Source organism: Papilio polytes, unplaced genomic scaffold, assembly GCF_000836215.1.
Source record: "Papilio polytes unplaced genomic scaffold, Ppol_1.0 DF821289.1, whole genome shotgun sequence".
NCBI classification, from domain to species: domain Eukaryota; kingdom Metazoa; phylum Arthropoda; class Insecta; order Lepidoptera; family Papilionidae; genus Papilio; species Papilio polytes.
Genome location: NW_013527915.1, coordinates 4,518,639 through 4,541,658, shown reverse-complemented (window position 1 = coordinate 4,541,658; position 23,020 = coordinate 4,518,639). Strand labels below are relative to the sequence as shown.

At 33.2% G+C, this 23,020-nt stretch overlaps 7 protein-coding genes across 8 annotated transcripts; all 7 read right to left on the bottom strand.

Moving 5' to 3' along the window:
* Window positions 1-145: 145 nt before the first annotated feature.
* Window positions 146-2,638, bottom strand: LOC106109203 (macrophage mannose receptor 1-like). Its single transcript, XM_013290613.1, has 5 exons — window positions 2,529-2,638; window positions 1,770-2,030; window positions 1,312-1,506; window positions 842-1,093; window positions 146-526 (listed from the first exon to the last, which is right to left on the bottom strand). The coding sequence occupies exons 1-5, from the start codon at window positions 2,584-2,586 to the stop codon at window positions 336-338; spliced, it is 957 nt and encodes a 318-aa protein (XP_013146067.1). The 5' UTR covers window positions 2,587-2,638; the 3' UTR covers window positions 146-335.
* Window positions 2,639-3,052: 414 nt separating this feature from the next.
* Window positions 3,053-6,216, bottom strand: LOC106109479 (macrophage mannose receptor 1-like). Its single transcript, XM_013290991.1, has 5 exons — window positions 5,700-6,216; window positions 5,361-5,621; window positions 4,827-5,024; window positions 4,121-4,372; window positions 3,053-3,431 (listed from the first exon to the last, which is right to left on the bottom strand). The coding sequence occupies exons 1-5, from the start codon at window positions 5,758-5,760 to the stop codon at window positions 3,253-3,255; spliced, it is 951 nt and encodes a 316-aa protein (XP_013146445.1). The 5' UTR covers window positions 5,761-6,216; the 3' UTR covers window positions 3,053-3,252.
* Window positions 6,217-6,736: 520 nt separating this feature from the next.
* On the bottom strand, window positions 6,737-9,782 carry LOC106109477 (macrophage mannose receptor 1-like). Its single transcript, XM_013290990.1, has 5 exons — window positions 9,544-9,782; window positions 9,205-9,465; window positions 8,697-8,894; window positions 7,773-8,024; window positions 6,737-7,114 (listed from the first exon to the last, which is right to left on the bottom strand). Exons 1-5 carry the CDS (start codon window positions 9,602-9,604, stop codon window positions 6,912-6,914), a joined length of 975 nt encoding a protein of 324 aa, XP_013146444.1. The 5' UTR covers window positions 9,605-9,782; the 3' UTR covers window positions 6,737-6,911.
* A 765-nt stretch (window positions 9,783-10,547) lies between these two features.
* On the bottom strand, window positions 10,548-13,845 carry LOC106109202 (C-type mannose receptor 2-like). Its single transcript, XM_013290612.1, has 5 exons — window positions 13,640-13,845; window positions 13,297-13,563; window positions 12,365-12,562; window positions 11,658-11,909; window positions 10,548-11,141 (listed from the first exon to the last, which is right to left on the bottom strand). The coding sequence occupies exons 1-5, from the start codon at window positions 13,698-13,700 to the stop codon at window positions 10,945-10,947; spliced, it is 975 nt and encodes a 324-aa protein (XP_013146066.1). The 5' UTR covers window positions 13,701-13,845; the 3' UTR covers window positions 10,548-10,944.
* Window positions 13,846-14,818: 973 nt separating this feature from the next.
* Window positions 14,819-16,398, bottom strand: LOC106109442 (hemolymph lipopolysaccharide-binding protein-like). Its single transcript, XM_013290945.1, has 3 exons — window positions 16,177-16,398; window positions 15,747-15,995; window positions 14,819-15,178 (listed from the first exon to the last, which is right to left on the bottom strand). Exons 1-3 carry the CDS (start codon window positions 16,289-16,291, stop codon window positions 14,982-14,984), a joined length of 561 nt encoding a protein of 186 aa, XP_013146399.1. The 5' UTR covers window positions 16,292-16,398; the 3' UTR covers window positions 14,819-14,981.
* A 965-nt stretch (window positions 16,399-17,363) lies between these two features.
* LOC106109440 (C-type mannose receptor 2-like) lies at window positions 17,364-20,305 on the bottom strand. 2 transcript variants are annotated; one of them, XM_013290944.1, is made up of 6 exons: window positions 20,163-20,304; window positions 19,827-20,093; window positions 19,276-19,476; window positions 18,905-19,159; window positions 17,994-18,760; window positions 17,656-17,734 (listed from the first exon to the last, which is right to left on the bottom strand). In XM_013290944.1, exons 1-5 carry the CDS (start codon window positions 20,221-20,223, stop codon window positions 18,564-18,566), a joined length of 981 nt encoding a protein of 326 aa, XP_013146398.1. In that variant the 5' UTR covers window positions 20,224-20,304; the 3' UTR covers window positions 17,656-17,734; window positions 17,994-18,563. The 2 variants fall into 2 exon arrangements, with proteins under 2 accessions (XP_013146396.1, XP_013146398.1); XM_013290942.1 differs by lacking the exon at window positions 17,994-18,760 and having other exon boundaries at window positions 17,364-17,734; window positions 20,163-20,305.
* A 503-nt stretch (window positions 20,306-20,808) lies between these two features.
* On the bottom strand, window positions 20,809-22,692 carry LOC106109137. The gene is made up of 5 exons (XM_013290540.1): window positions 22,507-22,692; window positions 22,174-22,440; window positions 21,459-21,658; window positions 21,338-21,425; window positions 20,809-21,238 (listed from the first exon to the last, which is right to left on the bottom strand). The coding sequence occupies exons 1-5, from the start codon at window positions 22,559-22,561 to the stop codon at window positions 21,042-21,044; spliced, it is 807 nt and encodes a 268-aa protein (XP_013145994.1). The 5' UTR covers window positions 22,562-22,692; the 3' UTR covers window positions 20,809-21,041.
* Window positions 22,693-23,020: the final 328 nt, after the last annotated feature.

Here is a 23,020-nt window from a genome sequence, read left to right as displayed (position 1 = left end):
TGTGTAATTAATATTAACGTTCTAGAACTTTAGCTCCAATATACTGACAAATTATGGCATTTATAAGGGTATTTGTTTAAATTCAAAGTAAAGAATATATACAAACTTATAATAATGCTTTATTAGAGTTAAATCATTTTTTTTAGATATCAACATAACCGTGAATGTACAAAAACATGCATATTCAGACCAGAAATATAAATATCGTCGCGAAATTGCGGACAAGCATGTAACTGATTTCTTTGCATACATAAGAAATTTATGTAACAGAGAAGTCGGTTAAAGCGCTCCCAGAGATTCTCGGTTGCTCGGTTGTTCTCGTACCTTGCTAAAATCTAACCGCTAAACCGATCGTCCAAGTAACCAAGCAATTTGTTTTCGTGTTCACATATGAAATAACATTTGGCATCACAGTCGATGCTAGTGAGTGTGCCGTTGTAGTGCATACCACCGCACGCCATATCCTCGTTCACATTATCAGATACTTCAGCCCATTGGTTGTATCCGCTGTATTGTATCAATTCACCTGGAAAAATAGCCTTCATAAATATTATGACAGAGTTACACGAAAGGTAGAAACAAACAGATGAATCAAAGTTAAAACTCATAGAATATTCAGCCCGCGACGACTGGCGCTAGTGTCGCGGTTAGGTTAGGTTAATTCTTTCAGAAATTATACAATAGCTAAAAAAATATTACATGATAGTTACAGTATGAAAAGGATCTTATGAGAAGTTTTTTGGCGCTAACTGGAGCACTAGTGAGCGTTTATATTTTAGTTTGTCTTATGGCCACATCATATAAGTGTACTTAATATGTTTGTAAAAAAAAAGTAATTTACCTAATATCGTTTTCCAGCCAGTTTTGTCCTTAATGCTAATTCCTAAAGCGATAAAATTACACGGAATCGGTGTAATATCATTAATACTGAACGCGTCACTGGTTAACTCTGCCAAATATTGTGCTTCCACTTCGCTACTTATTACGGCCAGGTAAGATTCTTCGATGTCGCACACTAGCGCCGCTTCGCTCCAAGTTGCGGGAGTCTGGTGAAGCTTGTAACAGCGGGATGTCTCTTCACTATATCGGTATTCTGATAAAGAAAACATAACACGTAAATTATTGTTTCCATTAAATTGAATGTCTATTATTAAGAAGGCCCACAGAATAAAAAATATCAATGACACATAGTTATTAAAATCACAACTAATATTTTTTTTTTATCTTTCTAACATTCTGAATTCATAAACGCTAATATTATGAACCATTTACAATGTAAAAAATCGCTCATATTAACAGCAAAAACCTTACCTCTGTCCGGAATATTACAAAGTTCGTTCCATTTAACAGAGGCTAGAGTTTTTTTGCATATGAAGTTATATGTTTTGTCACATCTATCGTCGTTGAGTGTACCATTGAGAGCCATGGTCAGGCAGTGTTCGTTACCATCGCTGTTGTTAGGCTCTCCTTGAGCCCAGTTATTGTAAACATCATTTATAGAAACTCCTGTAATTTAAAAAACACTTTTTATTCATCTCACAGTGGTGCATATGTACTCAAAAAACCCACACCTCTCTAAAGAGGAAAACATGTGAAGTAATCGGTTTATCAATAGGAAAACCCCAAAAAACTATTAGCATATTATGTAACAAAGTAATTACAATTCTATTGCCTATGGTAGTTAATAGTTGTTTTGGTATCACGTAACATGGTAACACGTATCAAATATGCACATAATATTATTACCACTAATTTTAGATTAAGCTCACCATCTACAGTTCTATAGACTTCGTTGGCCACTAAATCCGAAACGCCAATGTATATAGTATTGAATCCATGAGTTATATTCCAGTAAGCAGTAATTGATTCAACCTCGTACTGGTCTTCAGGGTAGAACAAAGTGGCCCCTTCTAGTTTACATCTCTTCTTCGCTTCTTCCCAAGTTCTAGCCATAGTGTGAATTTTATAAAAGCTGCGCCTGTCTTCGATATATTTATAATCTTCGCGGAAGAAATTTTTGTCTGCCTGGCCTTAAATATAATCAATAATGCGCACATTTATTTTATAGGTACAGTTTATTCTATGTTTTATTGTCCGGCTCTTATCCCTAAGGAACGTTGGCACAGTACGTACTGCTATTCCATATATCTATCAGCCGCCTTATCTGAATTCACTCCCTATTGCATGTCGTCTTACACACAATCCATCCTTACTTTCTTCCTTCTACCTCTACATTTGCAGCTGGCAACCATTCACATTAATCGCTCTTTCTCCTGTTGTCTATTCTACTGTTTTCATGAAATCAAGTTCGTTCAAAACAAGATTTATTATTGTTTTTATTAAATTACTAACTTATAAGTATCCTTCAAATTGATATTATTCCTATATATATTCTTAGAATAAGATATTAAAATCTTGTTTTGTTTACCGAGTCTTCTGAATATCATTTTCATCACATTCCATGCTTTGTGGTCTTTGAACCAGTTAACAAAAAATCACGTTTTTATAATGATTTTAAAAATACTTACTGAATACATTAGTTAATATAAAACAAACGCAAAACGACACTACACATTTAAAATTCATTATTGCAGGTGAATACGACTGGCTAATATAAATATGATGAAATACTGGCTAGAGTAAACATATATGTGTGTGTGTGTGTATGTGTGTGTTTATACACAAAGGTATATGAAGGTCGTGCATAAAAACTGGATTAACAGGATATATGAGGTAGTCATGTTTGTATGTGACTATTGAACTATGCTGAACTCAAGTGTAAAGGTCACATGGACTCGGCGTCTTCAAATAGATATAGTATGTGTTTGTGTGTATAGTAGTATGTGTGAATTTTTAATTCCATTTTAAGACATTTTAACCTTTACATGGCTCCTTTCTAAATTATTGTAGAAATAACTTCACTAATTTGAATCGTAGTTATTTTTTAATGTAAATAAGGCGTAGTATACTAAAAAAATATTTAACTAAAAACACATTTTAAATGTAAATATTTAATTATTCTTAAAATTATAAATCTAAAAGAATTTGCGTTTTACAAAGACAAAACATAGATGACAAGAATAAGTTTAATATTTTATTTGTTTTATTAACGTTTTAATTAAATTCAAGTATTTAAATAAAAAAAAATAGAAATCTGTAAAGTAAGACACAGAAAAAAAGAAAAAATAGACTTGTTAATGCTTTCATTTGGTTGACAATACTAAACTCTTTTCTATTTTTACACCGATTAGGTTATAAAATCGCATTGAGATTATCATTGTCTCTCTCACAAATGAAATAGCAATGTTGAGCTTCACAGCTGATATCGTTGAGTTGTCCGTTGTAAAACATGCCGCCGCAATGCTCCTGTTCTCCACCGTCCGGCTTGTAGTAGTTCCATACAAAGTAACCAGCCTGCTCCAAAGTATCACCTGAAATATAAATAAAATCACTTGTTTCATTAAACTAGAGGCGTAACATTTATACGTTTACAGATTTAGGGGGAGTATGTCGTATGTCGCGGTAATAACCCTACACTAAATTGATCATTGTCGTGAACCATCATTCAGAGATAATTACAATTATATTCAATTAGAAGCATTAAATTAGTCAGTTTCTGATAAGACAGAAAGGTCTTTTTTGGCGATACATATCTTACATGTTTGTAATTTCTTGAGCAGAAACTGTCTTGTTGCCGTATCCTGAACAACTCGGCTTAAAGTTAGTTCATTCTTTTTCAAGGAGAAGACTTAAAGGCTGTAAGAATTTGCTATTTGGCCCGGGATTCCGTCCGCGTAGATTTACAATAACAAATTTAAGCAGCCTATGTGTTATTCCAGATTATCTTCTACATCTATGCCAAATTTTATCGAGATCCGTTCACCAGTTTAGGTTATAAACTTTAACAAACATCCATCTATCTAAACTTTTGCATTTATAATAATAGTAAGATTAATAAGATTATTAACAAGATTAACAAGAAGTCAAATTTTAATCCGGATAAGATAGGATCATTATTATTTCTATCTTCTCACATATCCTCTATCATTGGTGTTTATCCTGGCCCACCTATTTTAACCTGACTATTAGAAGTGTGCGTAGTTTTAGAATGATAACTTACCTTTGACGGTTATCCAGTCATCTAGTGTTTCATCAAAGCGATATCCCAAATGTACTGCTCCACTTAGATAACTTCCACTGTAATTTTTTGGATTCTCGTTAGTTATTTTCGATAAATAACTAGCTTCTTCTTGACTGTTTGGTATTGCCAAGTAGGCTTGTTCAGCTTCGCAAGTTTGCGCCGCATCCACCCAAGATTTAGGTAGTGTGTGAAACTTGTAGCATTTATTCAATTCCTTATTGAATTTATACTCTGAAAAGTTGGTAAAATATTTAAGTAAATAACCGCAGTCTGTTGTCTTACAACTTCGTCACTTTATGTTTTCTGTAAACTTTCCCTTAACTAAGGAATTAATAAATAAATCTAATCTCAATTATTTTTATTCTCTAGTTTCTAGTCTTATTTATAATTTGATTTAACTATGTGAATATTATTTTGAAATCCAGGAAGAAAAATTTGGAGAACCGGTTGCAATTTGCACATGATATTAGAATACATAACAAAGCGCCGCGGCTTCGTCCAAACTAAAATACAAATCTTTTAACTTAAAATACGTATCACATATATTTTATTTTATACTGCTTGACTAATCAGTGATTTTAAAATTGACTGATTAAATTGTTTTGCGGCACCTCGGTGGCAATAACATGACAACAATCTCGGGCTCCGGATTTGTTTTTGATTACAATATTTGTTTTGAACATACCCAAAAATGGAACGTTGCATTCATTATTCCATTGTGTGAATGATTCCATAGTTTTCTTACAAAGATAGGGTAACCGTCGGTTGCATTTATCATCCTTATAAAGCCCGATTTTGTTCATAACGATGCAATCATCTTCGGCGGTGATGTCGTTTGGTTCTCCAGACATCCATTGATTGTACACGTCTTTTATTGGTACCCCTGTTAATTTATTGAACATTCGAAATATTGAAAAATATTAGAAAAAAGCATTAATTAAATAAATACAATGAGAAGGTACTACTGATTTTATTGAATTTGAATTTAAAAAACAATCGGATAAAAAAGAGTATGAGTAGAAAATAGAAAGAGGTAAAGCTAAAAATGCAAGGCAGACTTAGTTTAAATTAAAAAAAAACGTATAAGAGTCTCTATAAAACCTTATTATAACGTAGTTAAACTAAAGTTTATACAAAAGTATTGATTGTTTATCGATATTTGCAACGAAGTATCCTTTTAAGGTTTATATTTTTTACAAGATAACAAATAAGAGCTTACCGTCAACACTTTGAAAAACCCCTTTGGTCACTGCGTTAATACCAATATAAATGGAATCTATGTTCCGGTTAATTTTATTTATGTAGCTAATAACCACGTCTCGTTCGTTAATATTCTTAGGATAAAAGAGCTTTGCGCCTTCTAAATCACACTTCACCTTCGCGTCCCGCCATGTCTTCGCTTTATGTATTTTATAAAAACTACGTGTAGCATCTAAATATTTGTAATCACTTCGAAAGAAATGTAATTTAGGTTGTCCGGCTAAAATATTAAACATTTTATTTAATAAAACTATCCATTAAGGTTTAATTATTAAAATAAATTAATTTAATCACTTACATGTTAAAACATATAAACTTTTTAGTATAAATATGACACAGATAACATATTTTAAAATCATATTTTCCGAAACAAATCACAGAACCGTGTACAATGAATATTGGTCTTACACTGAGACAAGGATAAGCCTTGATGCAAATGTCTACTCATTTTTGTATTTACGTCTATAGCCAAACATTTGTGTCAAACCAAGCCCTTAAGTTTAAACAAAATTATTTTATAGAGACCCCATAGTCAAATTTCTTAACTAGAGAAGTCGAAAATCTTTTCGATTATATTAAATTAGTTTGGAATGAATTCCAAAATTATTTATAGCGTGGTCGGTACAGGTTCTTGAAGGAGGCATCGTAACCGTGGGTTTACACGGCGGAAAATCTCATACAGAAACATCTCGTCATCTCTTTAATTCACTTTGACAAAACAGTGATATCAATATGTATTTGTACCTGTGTTAAAGCAGTACTGGAAATACATTTTGTTTTGTTGTTTTTTTTCAATTCTTGCTCATCGACTATATTTATTGTCTTTTTGTACATGTATGAAATCCGTCAATGTAAACATATCCTAGGCAATGCGTATAACTACTAAAATCGCTACGAAATTTGTTAAACAAATTATATTAGAGTGATTACAATCGATCAGAAAAGTAAGGTATTATCTGGTTGAAAATTAAATATTATAGGATAAAGAAAGAGTAATGTAGATTGCTACGAAAGTAGAGATAGGCCGAAGAAAGTAAAGATGGATTGCGTGAAACTAGCGCGTAGCATCCTTCGACCACATCCTCACCTTGGTCTAGGTGGGATAGTGGTCAAGCGCTGATTTTGCAATTTAAAAAAAAAAGAAAAAAATAACGATATGCTTCATTGAGATATGACGGCTGTTGATATATATAGAAGAGCAGTACGTACTGTGCCTACCCTCTGTAGGGATAGAGACAAGGGCAAGTTGATACAGTCTACCACCACCCATAGCCACATCGAGCCTTGGGTCTTCGGAGTCGAATTGCGAGGGCAAGTTGATAATGAAAACATAGATGACAAGAATTAGTTTAATGTTTTACTTAATTTACTAACTTACGAAAGCACTAACACGTAAGGAAAACGAACAGAGTTATCTATACTTATAATATTAAATAAAAATATAATAAATACATATTTGTAAAGTAATGGAAAAAGAAACAATAAAATTATAAGTGCTTTCGTTTTGTTGTCATTTCTTTCCACTCTTTTCTATGGCGTTACCACCAATTATATTGTCATTATCTCTCTCACAAATGAAATAGCAATCTCGATCTTCACAGTTGATATCGTTGAGTTCTCCGTTGTAAAACATGCCGCCGCAAAGCTCCCGATCTCCACCGTCTGGCTGGTAGTAATTCCATAAAGAGTAACCAGCCTGCTCCAAAGTATCTCCTGGAATGTAAGAAAATCACTTGTATTTTATTGTAAACTATAGCCGTAATATTTATACGTTTACAAATGCAGGGATGTCGTATGTCTTGGTTTTAACCCTTCCCTATGATGACCATTGTCGAACCATCTTTCAGAGACAAATACTATTAAATTAAATTACAACTGTAGCAATAAATTGGTTATCTTTTTACATTAGGCAGAAGGGTAATAAAACATTTGATCTACAGGTCCTGGGATCGAATCCCGCCGCATACCATTTTGAATTTCGAATTTCATATGTACATAATTTCCCTGACGTTCTTACGATGAAGGTAACATCGTAATGCAACCTGCACATATGTGCGATGAAATTCAAAGATATGTGTGTGTGTGTGTCAGTCACCCAATCTGTAGTGGACCAGCGTGGTTAAAGCCTAGTTACCCCTAACTTAGATTAGACTCCGAGCCCCTCGATGGGGACGTATAGGAAGCTGGTGATGATGTATGTATATTTATGATTTCATGAACTAAAATTGACTTGTTAACGTATCCTGAACAATTTGGTCTAAAGTTACTCGAATATCTTTCTTACGAAGAAGTCAAAAACGCTGGCCAACCCATTTGAACCTTACTATTTTAAGTGGGTCGTGTTTTAGCTCAATTTTGAATGATAACTTACCTTTGACGGTTATCCAGTCATCTGGTGTTTCATCAAAGCGATATCCCAAATGTACTGCGCCACTTAGATAATTTCCACTGTAATTCTTTGGATTCTCGTTAGTTATTTTCGATAAATAACTAGCTTCTAGTTGACTGTTTGGTATCGCTAAGTAGGCTTGTTCTGCTTCACAAGTTTCTGATGCATCCACCCAAGATTTAGGTAGTGTGTGAAACTTGTAGCATTTATTCAATTCCTTATTAAATTTGTATTCTGAAAAGTCGATAAAATGTTGAATTAAATTACAGCAGTCTGTTGTCATTACAACTTCGTCACTTTACATTTTCTGTAAACTTTTTTTTATCTTCGGAATTGTGAATCGATCTAATCTAAATTGCTATTATAGTCCAGAGACTAGTTGAACTCTGGTCACTAGTTGAATCGACAGATACGTTTTTGTTATGTTTAATTAACTACTTATGTGCATTTTATGTTGATTTCTTAAGTCTGCAACAAATAGTTTGACTCACGTGTTTTAATTGATACGTCATTGTGACCACAACTCGTGTTTTCCTTATAAGTTAATATCTTTGCGTAATGAAGGCGTTGTGTAAAAAAATAAAGCGATTTGATGTGATGTGTTGGAATGTGATGTGATATAGTGTGACTTGATGGCTCGTCTCATCAGGCTCGTCATTTTTGGGAACGAGTTTCAATTTGCACGTGATTCTAAGCAATTATAGATAACGAAGCGCCGCGCCGTCGTCCATACCAAAAAACAAATCTTCTTAACTAATTTGAAATACGTATCACATATTTTTTTTATTTTCTACTGCTTGACTAATCAGTGAATATTTAATTTACTGATTACATTGTATTGCAAGGTTTTGTTAGTCAAAAGGTAGTAGAATTAGTTTTTGAGTATAACATTTGTTTTGTGCATACCCATAAATGGAACATTGCATTCATTATTCCATTGTTTAAACGATTCCATAGTTTTCTTACAGAGATAGGGTAACCGTCGGTTGCATTTATCATCCTTGTAGAGGCCGAGTTTGTTCATTACGATGCAGTCATCTTCTGCGGTGATGTCGTTTGGTTCCCCAAGCATCCATTGATTGTACAAGTCTCTTATTGGTATGCCTGTAGTTTATTGAAAAATATTACGCACAATGTATCAATGTATGATAAGACCTTCAGGTTTTGTTTCATTTGAATATAACAAACAATCATATAAAAAGAGAATAGGAAATTTAAGTGTTACTAAAGAGGCAAAGCAATAACAAAACGAAAAGAACATGCAAAGCAGACCTAGTTTACAACAAAAGTCTGAGACTCTCTAGAAAACATTGGCAAAACGTAATTTAACTTGAGTTCATAAAAGAGTTTTGATTATTTTTCGATATTTGCAACGAAGTATTTTTTTTTAAATTTACAATAAATAAGATCTTACCGTCAACACTTTGAAAAACCCCTTTGGTTATTGCGTTAATACCAATATAGATGGAATCTATGTTCGGGTTTGTTTCATTTATGTGGCTGATGAGCTCATCTCGTTCGTTAATATTCTTAGGATAAAACAGCTTTGCGCCTTCTAAATCACACTTCACCTTCGCGTCCCGCCAAGTCTTCGGTTTGTGTATTTTATAAAAACTACGTGTAGCTTCTAAATATTTGTAATCACTTCGAAAGAAATGTAATTCAGGCTGTCCGACTAAAATATTAAACATTTTATTTAATAAAACTATTCATTAAGATTTAATTATTAAAATAAATTAATTTAATCACTTACAAGTTAAAACATATAAACTTTTTATTATAAATATGACACAGATAACATATTTTAAAATCATATTTTCCGTAACAAAACTCTGCACCGTGTACAACGAATAATGTTTTTGCACTGAGAGAAGTATAATAAGACTCTTGATGCAAATGTCTGCTTGTTTATGTAATTACGTCTTTAGCTATGGTTTATTCCAACCTGAGTCCTCAAGGTTTAAACATTAAAAAAAATAATATCAAAATTGGGCACATATAAAAAATTATAAACGAATTGTAAACTTCTTTCTTTTGGGAAGTCAATAAAAAGCATTTTTGATAGAACCCGCATTGTTCAATTTCTGTGATATTAACTAGAGAAGTCGAATTAACCATATTAATAATGTACAAAATGTTTTTGCAAATCATTTTTTCATCCAGTGCTGGAAGGAGTTATTGTACCCGTGAGTTTCTTTTACGGAAAATCTCATGCAGAAAAATCTTTTCACCACTTTTAATCTATTCGGAAAAACAGATGTATGTTTTTGTATGAGTGGTAGAGCAGTGGAGGAAATATACTGTTTTGTTGGGTTTTTCAATACTTGTTGTTAGCTTGTTCATCGACTATGTTTATTGACTCTGAATATAAAAATACTGGCTTTCAACTGAGACTCCGAACGCGTGGAATTAATTATAACAAAAGTAATTAGTCTATGTGTTCTTGCAGACTATGTTCTGAATCTAAGCTAAATTTCTTCTTTTTCTTTTTTCTTGTTTATGCACTTCTCCGCATTTTGATGTGTCTAATTTCGCATACATTTATTCGCGTCATTTTATTAAAAAGGGGTACTGCTTCAGGTTTTAATGTTACAATGCTTAAAATAAAAATTAACCATATGGTGTTGTTCTAGAAATAGTATTCTCGGTTTAAATTCAAATTTAATAAAATTGTTGTAAATTCTAAAACTGGTAAACAAAAGAAACATTTTTTTTAAATATAGTTTATTTTATTTTGTATAACAGGTAAAAATGATTTTGTATCTAATTTTTCATGTATTATACTTAGTTATTATAATGTACATTTATTAAAGCACTAAAACATTTCATGCACTAACTCCATAAGTAAACACATCTTACACTAAATTTTGTCAAACTGTATAACCTCGAAAAATTACAATACATCAGTAAAATAATAGACAAACAGTCGAATTCTGAATATTTGTTTAAATTTAAAACAGCTCATTAGAGCGGGCGCACACCTTTGACTAAACTATCGCATAACTGTTGTTTAGCAGTCCATACAACTGTTTACATTCATCCATATAAGCTCATAGGAATCGAAGCTAAAATTTCATTAAAATGTTGACGTCATTCGTTCTGAATTCGGCTGAAAGGCATAAAATCGTTGCCTCCATTTGATTGTCAATTATTTCTAGTTCTTGGCGAAGACTTCTCCGAATACATTAAGATTATCATTGTCTCTCTCGCAAATAAAATAGCTATCTAAAGCTCCACATGTAACATCGTTAAGTCGACCATTGTAGAACATAGAGCCGCAAGGCTCTTTATCTCCACCGTCAGGCTTATAGTCATCCCAGTTGGAGTAGCCCGCCTGTTCCAATGTTTCATCTAGAATATGAAAAAAATAACTTACAAAACTATAGTAAAAGCTTGACATTTCTAAGTCTTTAAAAATTCAGTGATACGTATGAGGTTCTAATTCTATCAGTTCCTATGACCATTTTATAATAGGACGCTAGGTTCTAGTGGAAATTGCCATTAAATTAGCAACAATAAATTGGTTGACGTCTCATCTGCACATGAGGCTGATATTCAACGCCTAGTTTAAGCTTTTTAAAGCACACGTTTTAATTCTGGCCGTCACTATTACCTTCTATTCAGTATTGTTTTATATGTAAATCAGGGCCTGACCATGTTACAATGTTACAAGATGTCGCCAATTATGTTATACAAAAAAATTTTTGGATTTGTTTAAATATGTTTGTTTTACAATATTTTTGGATCTGGTTGTAAGATGGTTTGGGTTAGCTTAGGAAAATAAATATTCCCTTTCATTAGTATTTTATCCTGTTCCAGTAATTAAGAGTAGGCTAAGTTTTAACCTAAATTAAAATTATAGCTTACCTTTGAGTGTTATCCAGTCATCGAGTGTCTCGTTGTATCGGAATCCCAAATGCACTACACCATTCAAGTGTTGTCCACCGTAATTCTTAGGACTTTCGTTAGTTATTTTAGATAAATAATCAGCTTCTTGTTGACTGTTCGGTATCGCCAAGTAGGCTTGTTCTGCTTCACATATTTGCGCCGCAAACTTCCAAGTTTTAGGTAAGGTGTGAAACTTATAACACTTATTTAATTCCCTGCTGTATTTGTAATCTGAAAAATGACGTTAAATTGTTTTACTTAATGACCAACTGATTGGTAACTTCGACACTTTTTAATTTTAATTTATGTAAACATTGAAAGAATTGTGCTTTAGATTTTATTTATTATTTTTGGACGGGCGCAATTTGGTTGTCGTTAACTCGGATGTCAAGTCGATAGTTATTTTCAAAAAAGTTTTATATTTAACTAGCTTTCGCAACTACGTCTGGGTGGCATTAAAAAAACAAAAGTGAGAAGCCTATGTGTTCTTCCAGACTATCATCTACGTCTATGATATTCGTCTATTTAGGTTACAAACTCTAACAAACATGCATCGTTCCAACCATCCATCCATCTAGACTTTTGCATTTATAATATTACGTAAGATATTAACAACCTTAGTGGTGTTAAGTGGCTATAGTTTAAGGTTTCAGGTTAGTATTTACGAATATTTATTTAGTACGCACCCAAAAATGGAATATTGCATTCGTAATTCCATTTTGTGAAAGTATGCATAGTTTTTTTACAAAGATAGGGTAACCTTCTGTTGCATTTATCGTCTTTGTAGAGGCCGCGTTTGTTCATTACGATGCAATCATCTTCGGCGTTGTTGTCGTTTGGTTCCCCGAGCATCCATTGATTGTACACGTTTCTTATTGGTACGCCTGTTTATTAAAACATTAAGGGCCTGTCCCACCAAATTGTAAATTATCTGATTTTGTTACCTTAATTGACAGTGACGTCATTTTTAAGCTATCTGAGTATCGCTAATCGCTAAATCAGCTAGTAATGGGACAGGCCCTAATAGATTAATGATACCTGTTAGAGATTTTAGTCCGGTTCTAGTTTTTAAATAAGAGAACAAAACGCATCGCAACAAACCTTAGTATGGATAAGAAAAACAATACCGCATCGGTGTCGTGACGCATCCTTCGACAAAATATATTTTTCTTGTTATTGATGATCGAAGAGTGCATCTCTAGACCGACTTAAAAATCGACAAGAATATCGTCCCTAATATTTTATGCAATTATTTTTTTTAAATAAAGTCGCTATTTACAATTAAATTTTTATTCTCTAAAAGTACTTGATTGACTACTACACTGCATTGACATATTTATAGCTTTCCTCCGCGTGAAATTAAAAAAATCAAAAGCAAGTAGTTCTTCCAGAGTGTCCTCTACATCTATGCCAAATTTCATCCAGATCCGTTCAGCAGTTTAGGCTACAAACTCTGACAAACATCAATCCATCCATCTAAACTTTCGCATTTGTAATCTAAGTAACTAAGTCTTTAATGTAACACAACATGATTCAAATTATCTCTTCTTCATTTACAACAAATCATTCAATTTGATTAAATTTTTATATCTAAAAAGAAAAAAAAATGAAATCTTACCATCAACACCGATAAAAACACCTTTAGTGAGCGGTGAGGAAATACCAACAAAAATTGAATCAATGTTCGGGTTCGTTTCATTTATATGTCTGATGATCGCGTTTACCTCGACATAATTTTCCGGATAAAACAGCTTCGCGCCTTCTAATGCACACCTCACCTTTGCGTCCTTCCATGTTTTCTCTTTAGCATGAATTTTATAATAACTACGCGTACCATCTACATGTTTGTAATCACTTCGAAAGTAATGCAATTCAGGCTGTCCAACTGAAACATTGAAAATAAAACTTAAACAAACAGTCAATTAGTTTCATATTTAAAAAGAAATTAATTGATCACTTACAAATTAAAACATAGAAACTTTTTATTGTAAATATGGTACAGAAAATGTGTTTTAAAATCATATTTTCCGTAACAAAACTCAGAACCGTGTACAACGAATATTGCTCTTACACTGAGACAAGGATAAGAATATAATGTTTATTCATTCGTGTATTAACGTCTATTACTATAGATTATGCCAACTGAAGACCTTAATAAACAAAAGTTACTGCAATTTTTGACAAATATCCTTAATTATATTTGTCGAAATTTATTCAAAAACCAGTATTTAAGAGGCCATACGTCAATAAGAATGTTTTACATTTTTTATTGAAAATATTACTATTATAACAAAGCGTAAACGCACACTTCTTTGTTGCCTAAGATATCAGCAATTACAGCATATTTTTGAATAATTCTTATTTTTAACAAAAGGCCCTACACTTGCGTCATGCTTTAGGCTATATATTTTCACGTAATATATTTTCATTAAACTTAGGGTGTAAATATTTTGGATAAAAACCCTAATGTGGGAAAGAGACCATAAGTTGCTGCCAACATCAAGAAAGAAAGATTGCTAAGGTCTGTCATGTCATGTCATTTTGATAATTTGTCAAATGTAAACAATAAAACAAAGTTTTTTTTTATAATTTGATGCGGACGAAGCCGCACGGGAACTGCTAGTTGAAAATAAAGCTTGTCCCGTCTCATACTTGATATAAACTGGTTATTGGAATCATCGCAATCGTTGGAAAACTGCTAAAGCGGTTATACAATAATGTTATTGTATAACCTCTTTGAAGGAATGAGAGAGATGACATATGTATGTCATCTCTCTCATTCCTTAAAAAAAGACAGAGACAAAGATATTCTGGACAGATGTTTAGGATATGGAGGACATACACGGTTATGTTGTGTTGGGTTTTTAGGGTTTTTCTCATTTGATGAATTTGAAACCTGATTATGCGCATGAAATCAATAGACACTGACATTTAACCTGCGTATTCAGTTATTTATATTTTAATTATGTATTAACACTATCGGAATACATAACAACAATAAAGCGATGAGTCGCAAATGGTAAATAGCAAAATAATTGCCTTATATTCTAGATTTTCCTGCAATTATAAAAGAGACAGGAAAACTACACATACATACTTGTATAATTCTTATATTGTATATTTTAAGGAATAATCAAAGATTAGTTAACCACACGTATTTGTTTAATTTCAATGGCAAACATTTTTATAATTTTGATAAATTTAAAATGAATCCATGCATGTCTTTTGATGCATAATTAGGGTATAAAAGACATCTATCGTCTTTTAAATACATTTGATAGTTTTATTATTTAGATTATTATATTATGCGCCGTCGAACTTTTCACTCAGAAAGCTGAATGCTTTGACTTCTAACTCGCAAATAAAGAAGCACATGGGCTGCTGGCAACCGACATCGTGTAGTTTTCCATCGTAAGCCATCGCTCCACACAGCTCCTCGTTGCCGCCGTCCGGTTGCCGTTCACCCCAAGTAGAATATCCTGCCTCCTGTATTGTTTCTCCTGCATTCAATAACTTGTCATTATTAAAAAAGATCTTACTACCCATCTTACTGTAATCCTAAGGGGGAACACGGAAGCGAATGTTAACGGATGTCTGACGGATGTCGATATTTTAATGGAATTTGCAGTTTAATAGTGGCTTTATCATTTAAGAAGTTGGTAAATATTTAAACGTCGCTTCAACATTTTGTCTGAGATATGCCAGTGAAGAATGACAATTCTTATTGTAATCTAACTTGTTGCAATTTCAAATTCAGATTGTTAAGAAATATTTCGGACTTTAATGTCCATTTAGTAGGAAATTATAGTAAAATCTGTAATCTGTTACCAATCTGCTGCGTTCCTAAATATATTTAACTAATATAACAAATGCAAAAGTTTAGATGGATGGACGGAAGTTTGTTGGAATTTGCAGCCTAAGCTGCTGAAGCGGACGTCGATGATATTTGGCATCAATGTAGAGCATAGCCTGGAATACATAGCTTACTTTTGTTTTTTTATTATTCCTCACGGTCGGAGTAGAAAGAACTAGTCAATAATAATCGCCAGTCGTAAAAGAATGAAATACCTCCAATCGTTTTCCAATCATCTTCGAACCAGTTAAATCCAACATGGACGAAACCTCGTAAGAAAGATCCCTCTACCGCATCCTTCGCTGCATTTTTAGTCATGTTAACGAGAAAATCTGCCTCGTCTTGAGTATTAATTATAGCCAAGTAACCTTGTTCCGCATCACACGCTTCTACTGCTTTCATCCAACTTTGAGGTTTCAAGTGAAATTTATAACAGCGACTAGCATCATTATCACGTTTGTAATCTACAAAAATATTAGACAATAGTTAAATGTTTAAAATGAGACAAATACAATTATTATTTCTATACAATATTTTTATTGTACCCCACTCTGTCTTTAAATTTGCTAACTCAGATTCGTATGCTACACTAGTTTCATTTATTATTTCAAGTCAATTGATGTGAATAATAACTATAAAACACACCGGCATACGGAGTGTGACATTCAGAATTCCATTTAACGGCAGCTAATGGCATTTTGCAAATGTATGGAAATATTTTGAGGCAATGGTCATCATTATAAGTGCCATCTGGACGCATGACCACACATTTTTCAGCATTTCTGACATTATTCGGTTCACCTACGCCCCATTTATGGTAGATATCTTCGAATGCTTTTCCTGAAAAGCAAGAAGGTATAGATCAGTTTATACTGTTTTAGGAGTTATTTACCAATAGTAGAAACAAAAAACTACAATATTTTAGGAGTTTTATTTATTAAGAATGTTGCAAACAAAGGTTTACGAAATTAAATCACTGTCAATAAAGAAAATCGAATCGACGATATTATAACTTCCAACGTTAAGTCATTATACAATCGTGAACAATTTAATTTCTAAATCTATTAAAAAAAAATCATACAGTTTAGTTTTGTTTTCAACGTGGGAGAATTTTGAGAAGATGCGAATTTTTTTGTTTATTGGCAACTGTAGCATGCGCCCTGTCAATGTAGTAAAAATGTAAAAAGATCTTTGTAAGTTGATAACTAGTATTCCAATAGATGGTATTACTTACAATACACAAGACTAGAAAGAAGAAACTTTATGACATGTCTGTTACTTATTGATAATCTTTATCAGAAGTAAGTGAACTATCCAGTGTCAATATCTATATCTATACTGATATAATAAAGTGTAAACACACACTACTTCGTGGCGTAGGATGTCAGCAATTACAGCACATTTTTGAATAATTCTTCCTTTAATAATAACCCATACACTTACTACACGCTATACGCTATATATTTTCACGCTATTAAACTAAGGGGGTAAATGATTTGGAAAAAACCTTCATGTGGGAAAGGGATCATAAACTACAAGCTGACATCATTAAGAAACCAAGGTTATTATGGTGACGGTAATTTTGACATTTGCAATTGAGAATTTAACAAATATAAACAATAAAATAAAGTTTTTATAATTTCATGCGGATGAAGCCGCACGGGAACGACTAGTAAACAGATATGTCCCGTGGCACAAGTAGCATTAATAGCTTTAGTTTTTTATTTGACGTACATTGGCGTGGTACGGTCGCGGAAATCAGAAGCGTTCCACATTCATTGTTTATGTTTTGTTTCGCCTCCTCATCTCAATGCTTGCAAACGACTGAACTTTTTTAACACCGTAAGATTCACCAACTGTACATAATTTATTAAAATTCAAGGTTATACTTGGCCGGATGACATTCGGATCACATAATAAATAACAATTTTATACACACCATCAACGCTTTTAAACTTTCCTGTAGCATCATCTAGGGAAATCCCAACAAACATGGCCGATATCACAAATTGAGTCTTTCTCCAGTGTTTTAATACGGCCTTTGCTTCCTTTTCATCTTCAGGATAAAAGAGCGATCCGCCTTCTATTTCGCAATGCCACTTTGCGTTTTCATAGTTCTTTTTGAGTGTGGAAATTTTGTAATAACTATTTGTATCCGATATAAAAGTATAATCGCTTCTAAATAATTCCTGAGAGTATCCATCTAAAAGAATGTTTTGTTTATATCATTTTTAATAATAACCTTCAATATATTTTCACTTTTGACTTACTTTTAACTAACAATAAGACACAGATATATAAAGAATAATTCATTTTTTTAATATGTGCACAGAATGAGCGACTGTTTCCTTTTACTTCGGCACAACGAATGAGATCTGCTTCGATTTGTCTTATTCGATATCGTAGGTTAAAAAGATCACGTAATTTTGCGCAGTTTATGCTGTGTGCTATTTTTATCTTACCTCTTTTCTCTAAGCTATTCGAGTTTCGAGGCAGAATCATAAATTATCCTACACCTGTGTGCGTCTTGTCCAGGATTTAATTCCCATTGCAATGCACGGAAAAGAGGTTATAATATTAAATGTAATAGCTCTCTGTAAAGGAACTTTCCTCCGGATTCTGGTTACCTTTTACGGAATGTAATTTTTTCTAGTGAAACATTAGGACACAATAAAACAACAAAAAAAATCAACTCGCATCTTCATTACACACAGATGAAGATGCGAACGCCATTGTGTCGTTTACTTTCTTCCTAAATAATGTAATATTTATTAAAAGAATAAATCGTGTATTTTCAATAAGTTATAACTTTAATTTATTACTACAGCGGCGAAGCTCGGAGCTGCAATATGTAATTCTATAATAGATGAGGTACCAACAAATTCTGATCATCTTGTACAAGTACATGAATTTCATAGCATTTAACAAACTCAAATTGATACATTATTATTGCTAAGACTTCGATACATTTACAATAAGGGTTTATTTACAATTATTGTGCCTACAAATGCAATCCCACTCCGGCGGCAATATCAATCTTTCCCGAATTTGTCATTCAAAAAGCCGAGCAGTTTGTTTTCTCTTTCACATATAAAGAAACATCTGACTGTAGTGCAGCTGACGTCATTAAGTTGACCGTTGTAGAACATGGAACCGCACCTCTCGTTCTCTCCACCGTCGGGTTGGTTGTTGCCCCAGGACGCGTACCCCGCTTGCTCTAAAGTCTCACCTAGAACACACATATCTCAAAGTTGTTGTACATGTAATAACCAACATTGACTCGTTCGGAATGGCATGCGTTAACTAACCATAAAAATCTTACAAGTTATCTTAAAAGTTATTTCTCACAAACGCCAACAGTAATCAAACATACCCATAACTGTTTTCCAGTCATCTATTGTTTTGTCGTAGCTGAATCCTAAATGCACGGCTCCACGGATGTAAGCTCCTTTTACTTTATCTTTGGGCGCAAGAGCAGTAATATTGACCAGGTGTTCTGCCTCTAACTGCGAGTTTATGATGGCCAGGTATGCTTGCTCCGCGTCACACGCCTCTAAGGCGTCTTTCCAGCTCAGTGGGAACAAGTGGAACTTATAACATCTGCCCAAATCTTCGTTATATTTGTAATCTAAAAATAAGTTATATTTTACGCAATTCTAATAAAACAAAACCATCTCGAACCTGAATGTGGCAAAGATAAAATAGAAAAATTAAGGCATAATAAAGAAATAACAATGAGTATACCTAAATATGGACTATTGCATGCTTCATTCCATTTCCTATCTACTTCTATTTTAGTTTTTTTGCAAATAAATGGAAGTTTGTCAGAACATTTCACGTCAATCAACTTCCCATCTCTGCGCATTACCACACAGTCTTCTTCGTCGTTGTAGTTATTTGGTTCGCCGGGAGCCCAAGAATTGTACACGTCTCTCAATGAGTCTCCTGTAAAATAAGTATGTTTGAAGGTCTTACAATTTAAGGAGGAAAATATTTCTTTCGAATTAGAAGTAAAACTTTGTAGAGGTTCGTGACGAGATTCGAACGTCGCGACACTATTGGCTACTTAAAAGACCAATAAACTGTTGCCGGATCTCAATGTGAACCAATCATTTGAAATATAGCAGCATTATCGAAAAGACACTTTGTACATTCGAAATGTAATTAACCGACCCTTTTCAATTGGACTAGACAATTTTACATACCGTTCGGGGCATTATTCACGAAAGGTCAGTGAACTATAATGTGCTTTTTCATTTCGTACATATAAAAATATTTAAATAAAACGTCCTCACCGTTTACTGTAATGAATACTCCTTTTGTTAGAACCGACGCTATCCCGAGGTATATTGAAGGTAACGTAGACAGTGTATCGTTTAAATGCCCAAGAGCCACATCGGCCTCCAGACTCAGTTCAGGAAAGAAAAGAGTCGCGCCTTCGAGTAGACACCTTTTCTTAGCATTTACCCATGACCTTGGTATCGTATGTATTTTGTAAAAGCTGTTCGTTTCCTCAAAATACGTGTAATCGTCTCTAAAAAATGCTTCTTTCTTTTGTCCATCTAAAATTATTGTCAGTGTGATTAATGAAATTTTATGAATATTTATTTTTTTAATACTAATGTACTTACCAATAGCTTGGAACACTGAGTTTATGAACAATAAAATAAACAAGCATTTTTTATAAGCCATATTGTCTTATAAGCCAGATCGCATTAAAGACAACGTCCGTCTGACATGAGCTACTTAATTCGAATGAGTAATAAGCAACAAAATCAAGCAGGAAAACCAGCTTTAAACATACACATAGATATGTCGACTATCCTGCTTCGGTGTTCTAAAGATTTTTTTAAAATAGAGTAAACAGCGGGTCGTGGCTTTAAAAGCTGTCAGCCATAAACCACTCTTCATTTCATAATTTTCAAAATTTATTCTTTTTTATTAAAATTAAAATTTGTATAAAAATTCTTTACCCAGTTGTGTTGACGGAGTCCAGCTCATGGAAAGGAAAATATTTGTTCTGTGTATTATTTCAATCTTAATACTGTATAGTACTTCATACCGCATTAATTGTTTACTTAAGGGAATTGACTATTCCTTTGAAATTTACTATTCCGTTTTCGTCTTTTGTTGTTAGTGTCTTTCAAGTATGTATACTTTAATCCTGACGTAAACATTATCAGAGATTTTTAATTCCTTTTGAAATAAGGACAATATGAGTAATTAAAGGAAAGTATATGAAAGGTCTATTTATAGTAGTTAATAAAAATACAAAAAGAATATTAAATTTTATTAAAATAAATTACTAGAATATTGAATGAAGGTACACATGATCCAATCTTTATAGCGACTCGTAATTTTGCACTACAGTTTTGGGCCAATTTAAAGCCAATCTTACTAATAATATTTGCAATAATACTTGAGCTCGCGAACCACGAGCTGACGTAAAGTTTGACTCTTATATTGTCATAATTAATACAAAGTAACTCATTGAATGATCATTGATTATTCTACACTTCGTTAATTTTATCATCAACGAAACTTGTAGTTTTGTTTTCCTTTTCACATACGAAGAAACATCTGTGAGTATCACAGCCGATGTCATTCAAAGATCCCTCGTAGAACATTGAGCCACATCTCTCGTTCTCTCCGCCGTCGGGCTGGTTGCCAGCCCACGATGAGTAGCCTGCTTCCTCTAGTGTGTCACCTACAATCAAAACATACATTATTTTATGTCTACTATTAAAAAAATATAGGGAATACTGGATGAAATAGTATTTGAAACAACGATTTTGAAAAAACATACCTGTGAATGTTCTCCAACTCTTTTGAGTCTGATCGTAGTAGAAACCCAAGTGTACGGCGCCGCTCAAGTACGAGCCTTGTACTTTGTCCTTGAAAGTAAAATATGTTCGAAATTATTGTCTCATACCTAAATAAGGTGTGTTGCATTCTTCGTTCCATTTGAGGGACTGTAAAGTTTTCTTGCAAATAAACGGATACCTATTAGAACATTTCTCATCATTCAGTGTTCCATCTCTGCGAAGTACGACGCAGTTTTCTTCACCGTTGTTATCATTCGGTTCGCCGGGACCCCACACATTGTAAATAGCTCTAACTGCGACCCCTAGGTGAGAAAAAATATACAAGTGCAATTACTCTAATATGTTATGGAATTCTGCCTGTAATATTCCATATGTCTATAAATTCTGAAGTTTCCTGTTTATTACAGCTTTTAAGGGCGTTCTTATATTTGCTCCTGAACACAGCTGACCGCTGTACCGAGTTTGTTGTAATCACAACTATGTTTTCCTTCTTCTATGTCAGCATTTTATTCTATAAAACTACATTGTGATAAAACTTATGTATTCATAATTACATGTGTCACTTATAAAACAAATAATATAGCATTATTATTATGTAAATGTGGCTGCAGGTTATCTGTAATGACAAACTTATGCATTTTATTCTAGGGCTACTAAAATTAGGTGTCAGGAAACACAGCTAAAAATAAAACACAGATAAAGGCTTATTTTGCATAGTAAGAGAAATCTCTCTTTTATATGTAAAACTGAGCAGCAGGAAAAGAGGATTCTTTTACTGTCTTTTTGAATTGAATTGAAAACTTTGAATAATGCTCACCATCAACAGTCTTGAATACTCCTTTAGCAAGATGTGATGAAATTCCGACATACACCCATCCGATTATAGGATGTGTGTTATTCAGATCAGCAAGTACCATGTCGACTTCGTTCTCGTCTTCAGCATAGAACAACTTTGCACCTTCGAGAGAACATTTTGTTTTTGCTTTCTCCCATGACCTGTACATTGTATGAATTTTGTAGAAGCTCTTCGTTTCTTCCATATATTTGTAGTCATCTCGAAAGAAATGGTTTTTCTGTTGTCCATCTACAAGATTTACAATTTTAAAGTAAACTTAACACTAAGTGATATAACTGTTTATGTTTTTCTTACCCGCATAGATGATGTATTTTAAAAACAAAAAAAGAGATAAATATATTGCCTGCATTTTTATCCTGTCTTGATGCAAGCGTGCACTAACCACAAGACTTCGTATAGAAATGATTTAGAAGCGATATTAAAACGTAATTATTGCTCGCAGTAACTTAAATGCAATGTTAACAGGAAAATAACAAACTACCACTTGTGTCTATTCTTAGTTGTTTTCTGCTAGTTCTCTGGGCTAAAATAATCAGAGGACAGAGAGACTGTTCTCTCCGTTCTCCGAAAATTGTCTAATATCACTCAAATATAAAATTACATCGTATCCTGTTGGGTTTTTACACATATGATCAAAACACTTTTGGCTTTCTGTGCTTTTTAAACTTTGCTAAATTAGAGAACTTATTATAAAATCTGTGTATATACTTGATGGCATGGGTACAGATCGTTGTGACATCTGTATATACTAGGTACAGGACTTTTAAAGATGTTATTCGATATAAGACTTAAATATACCTTTTTCTAT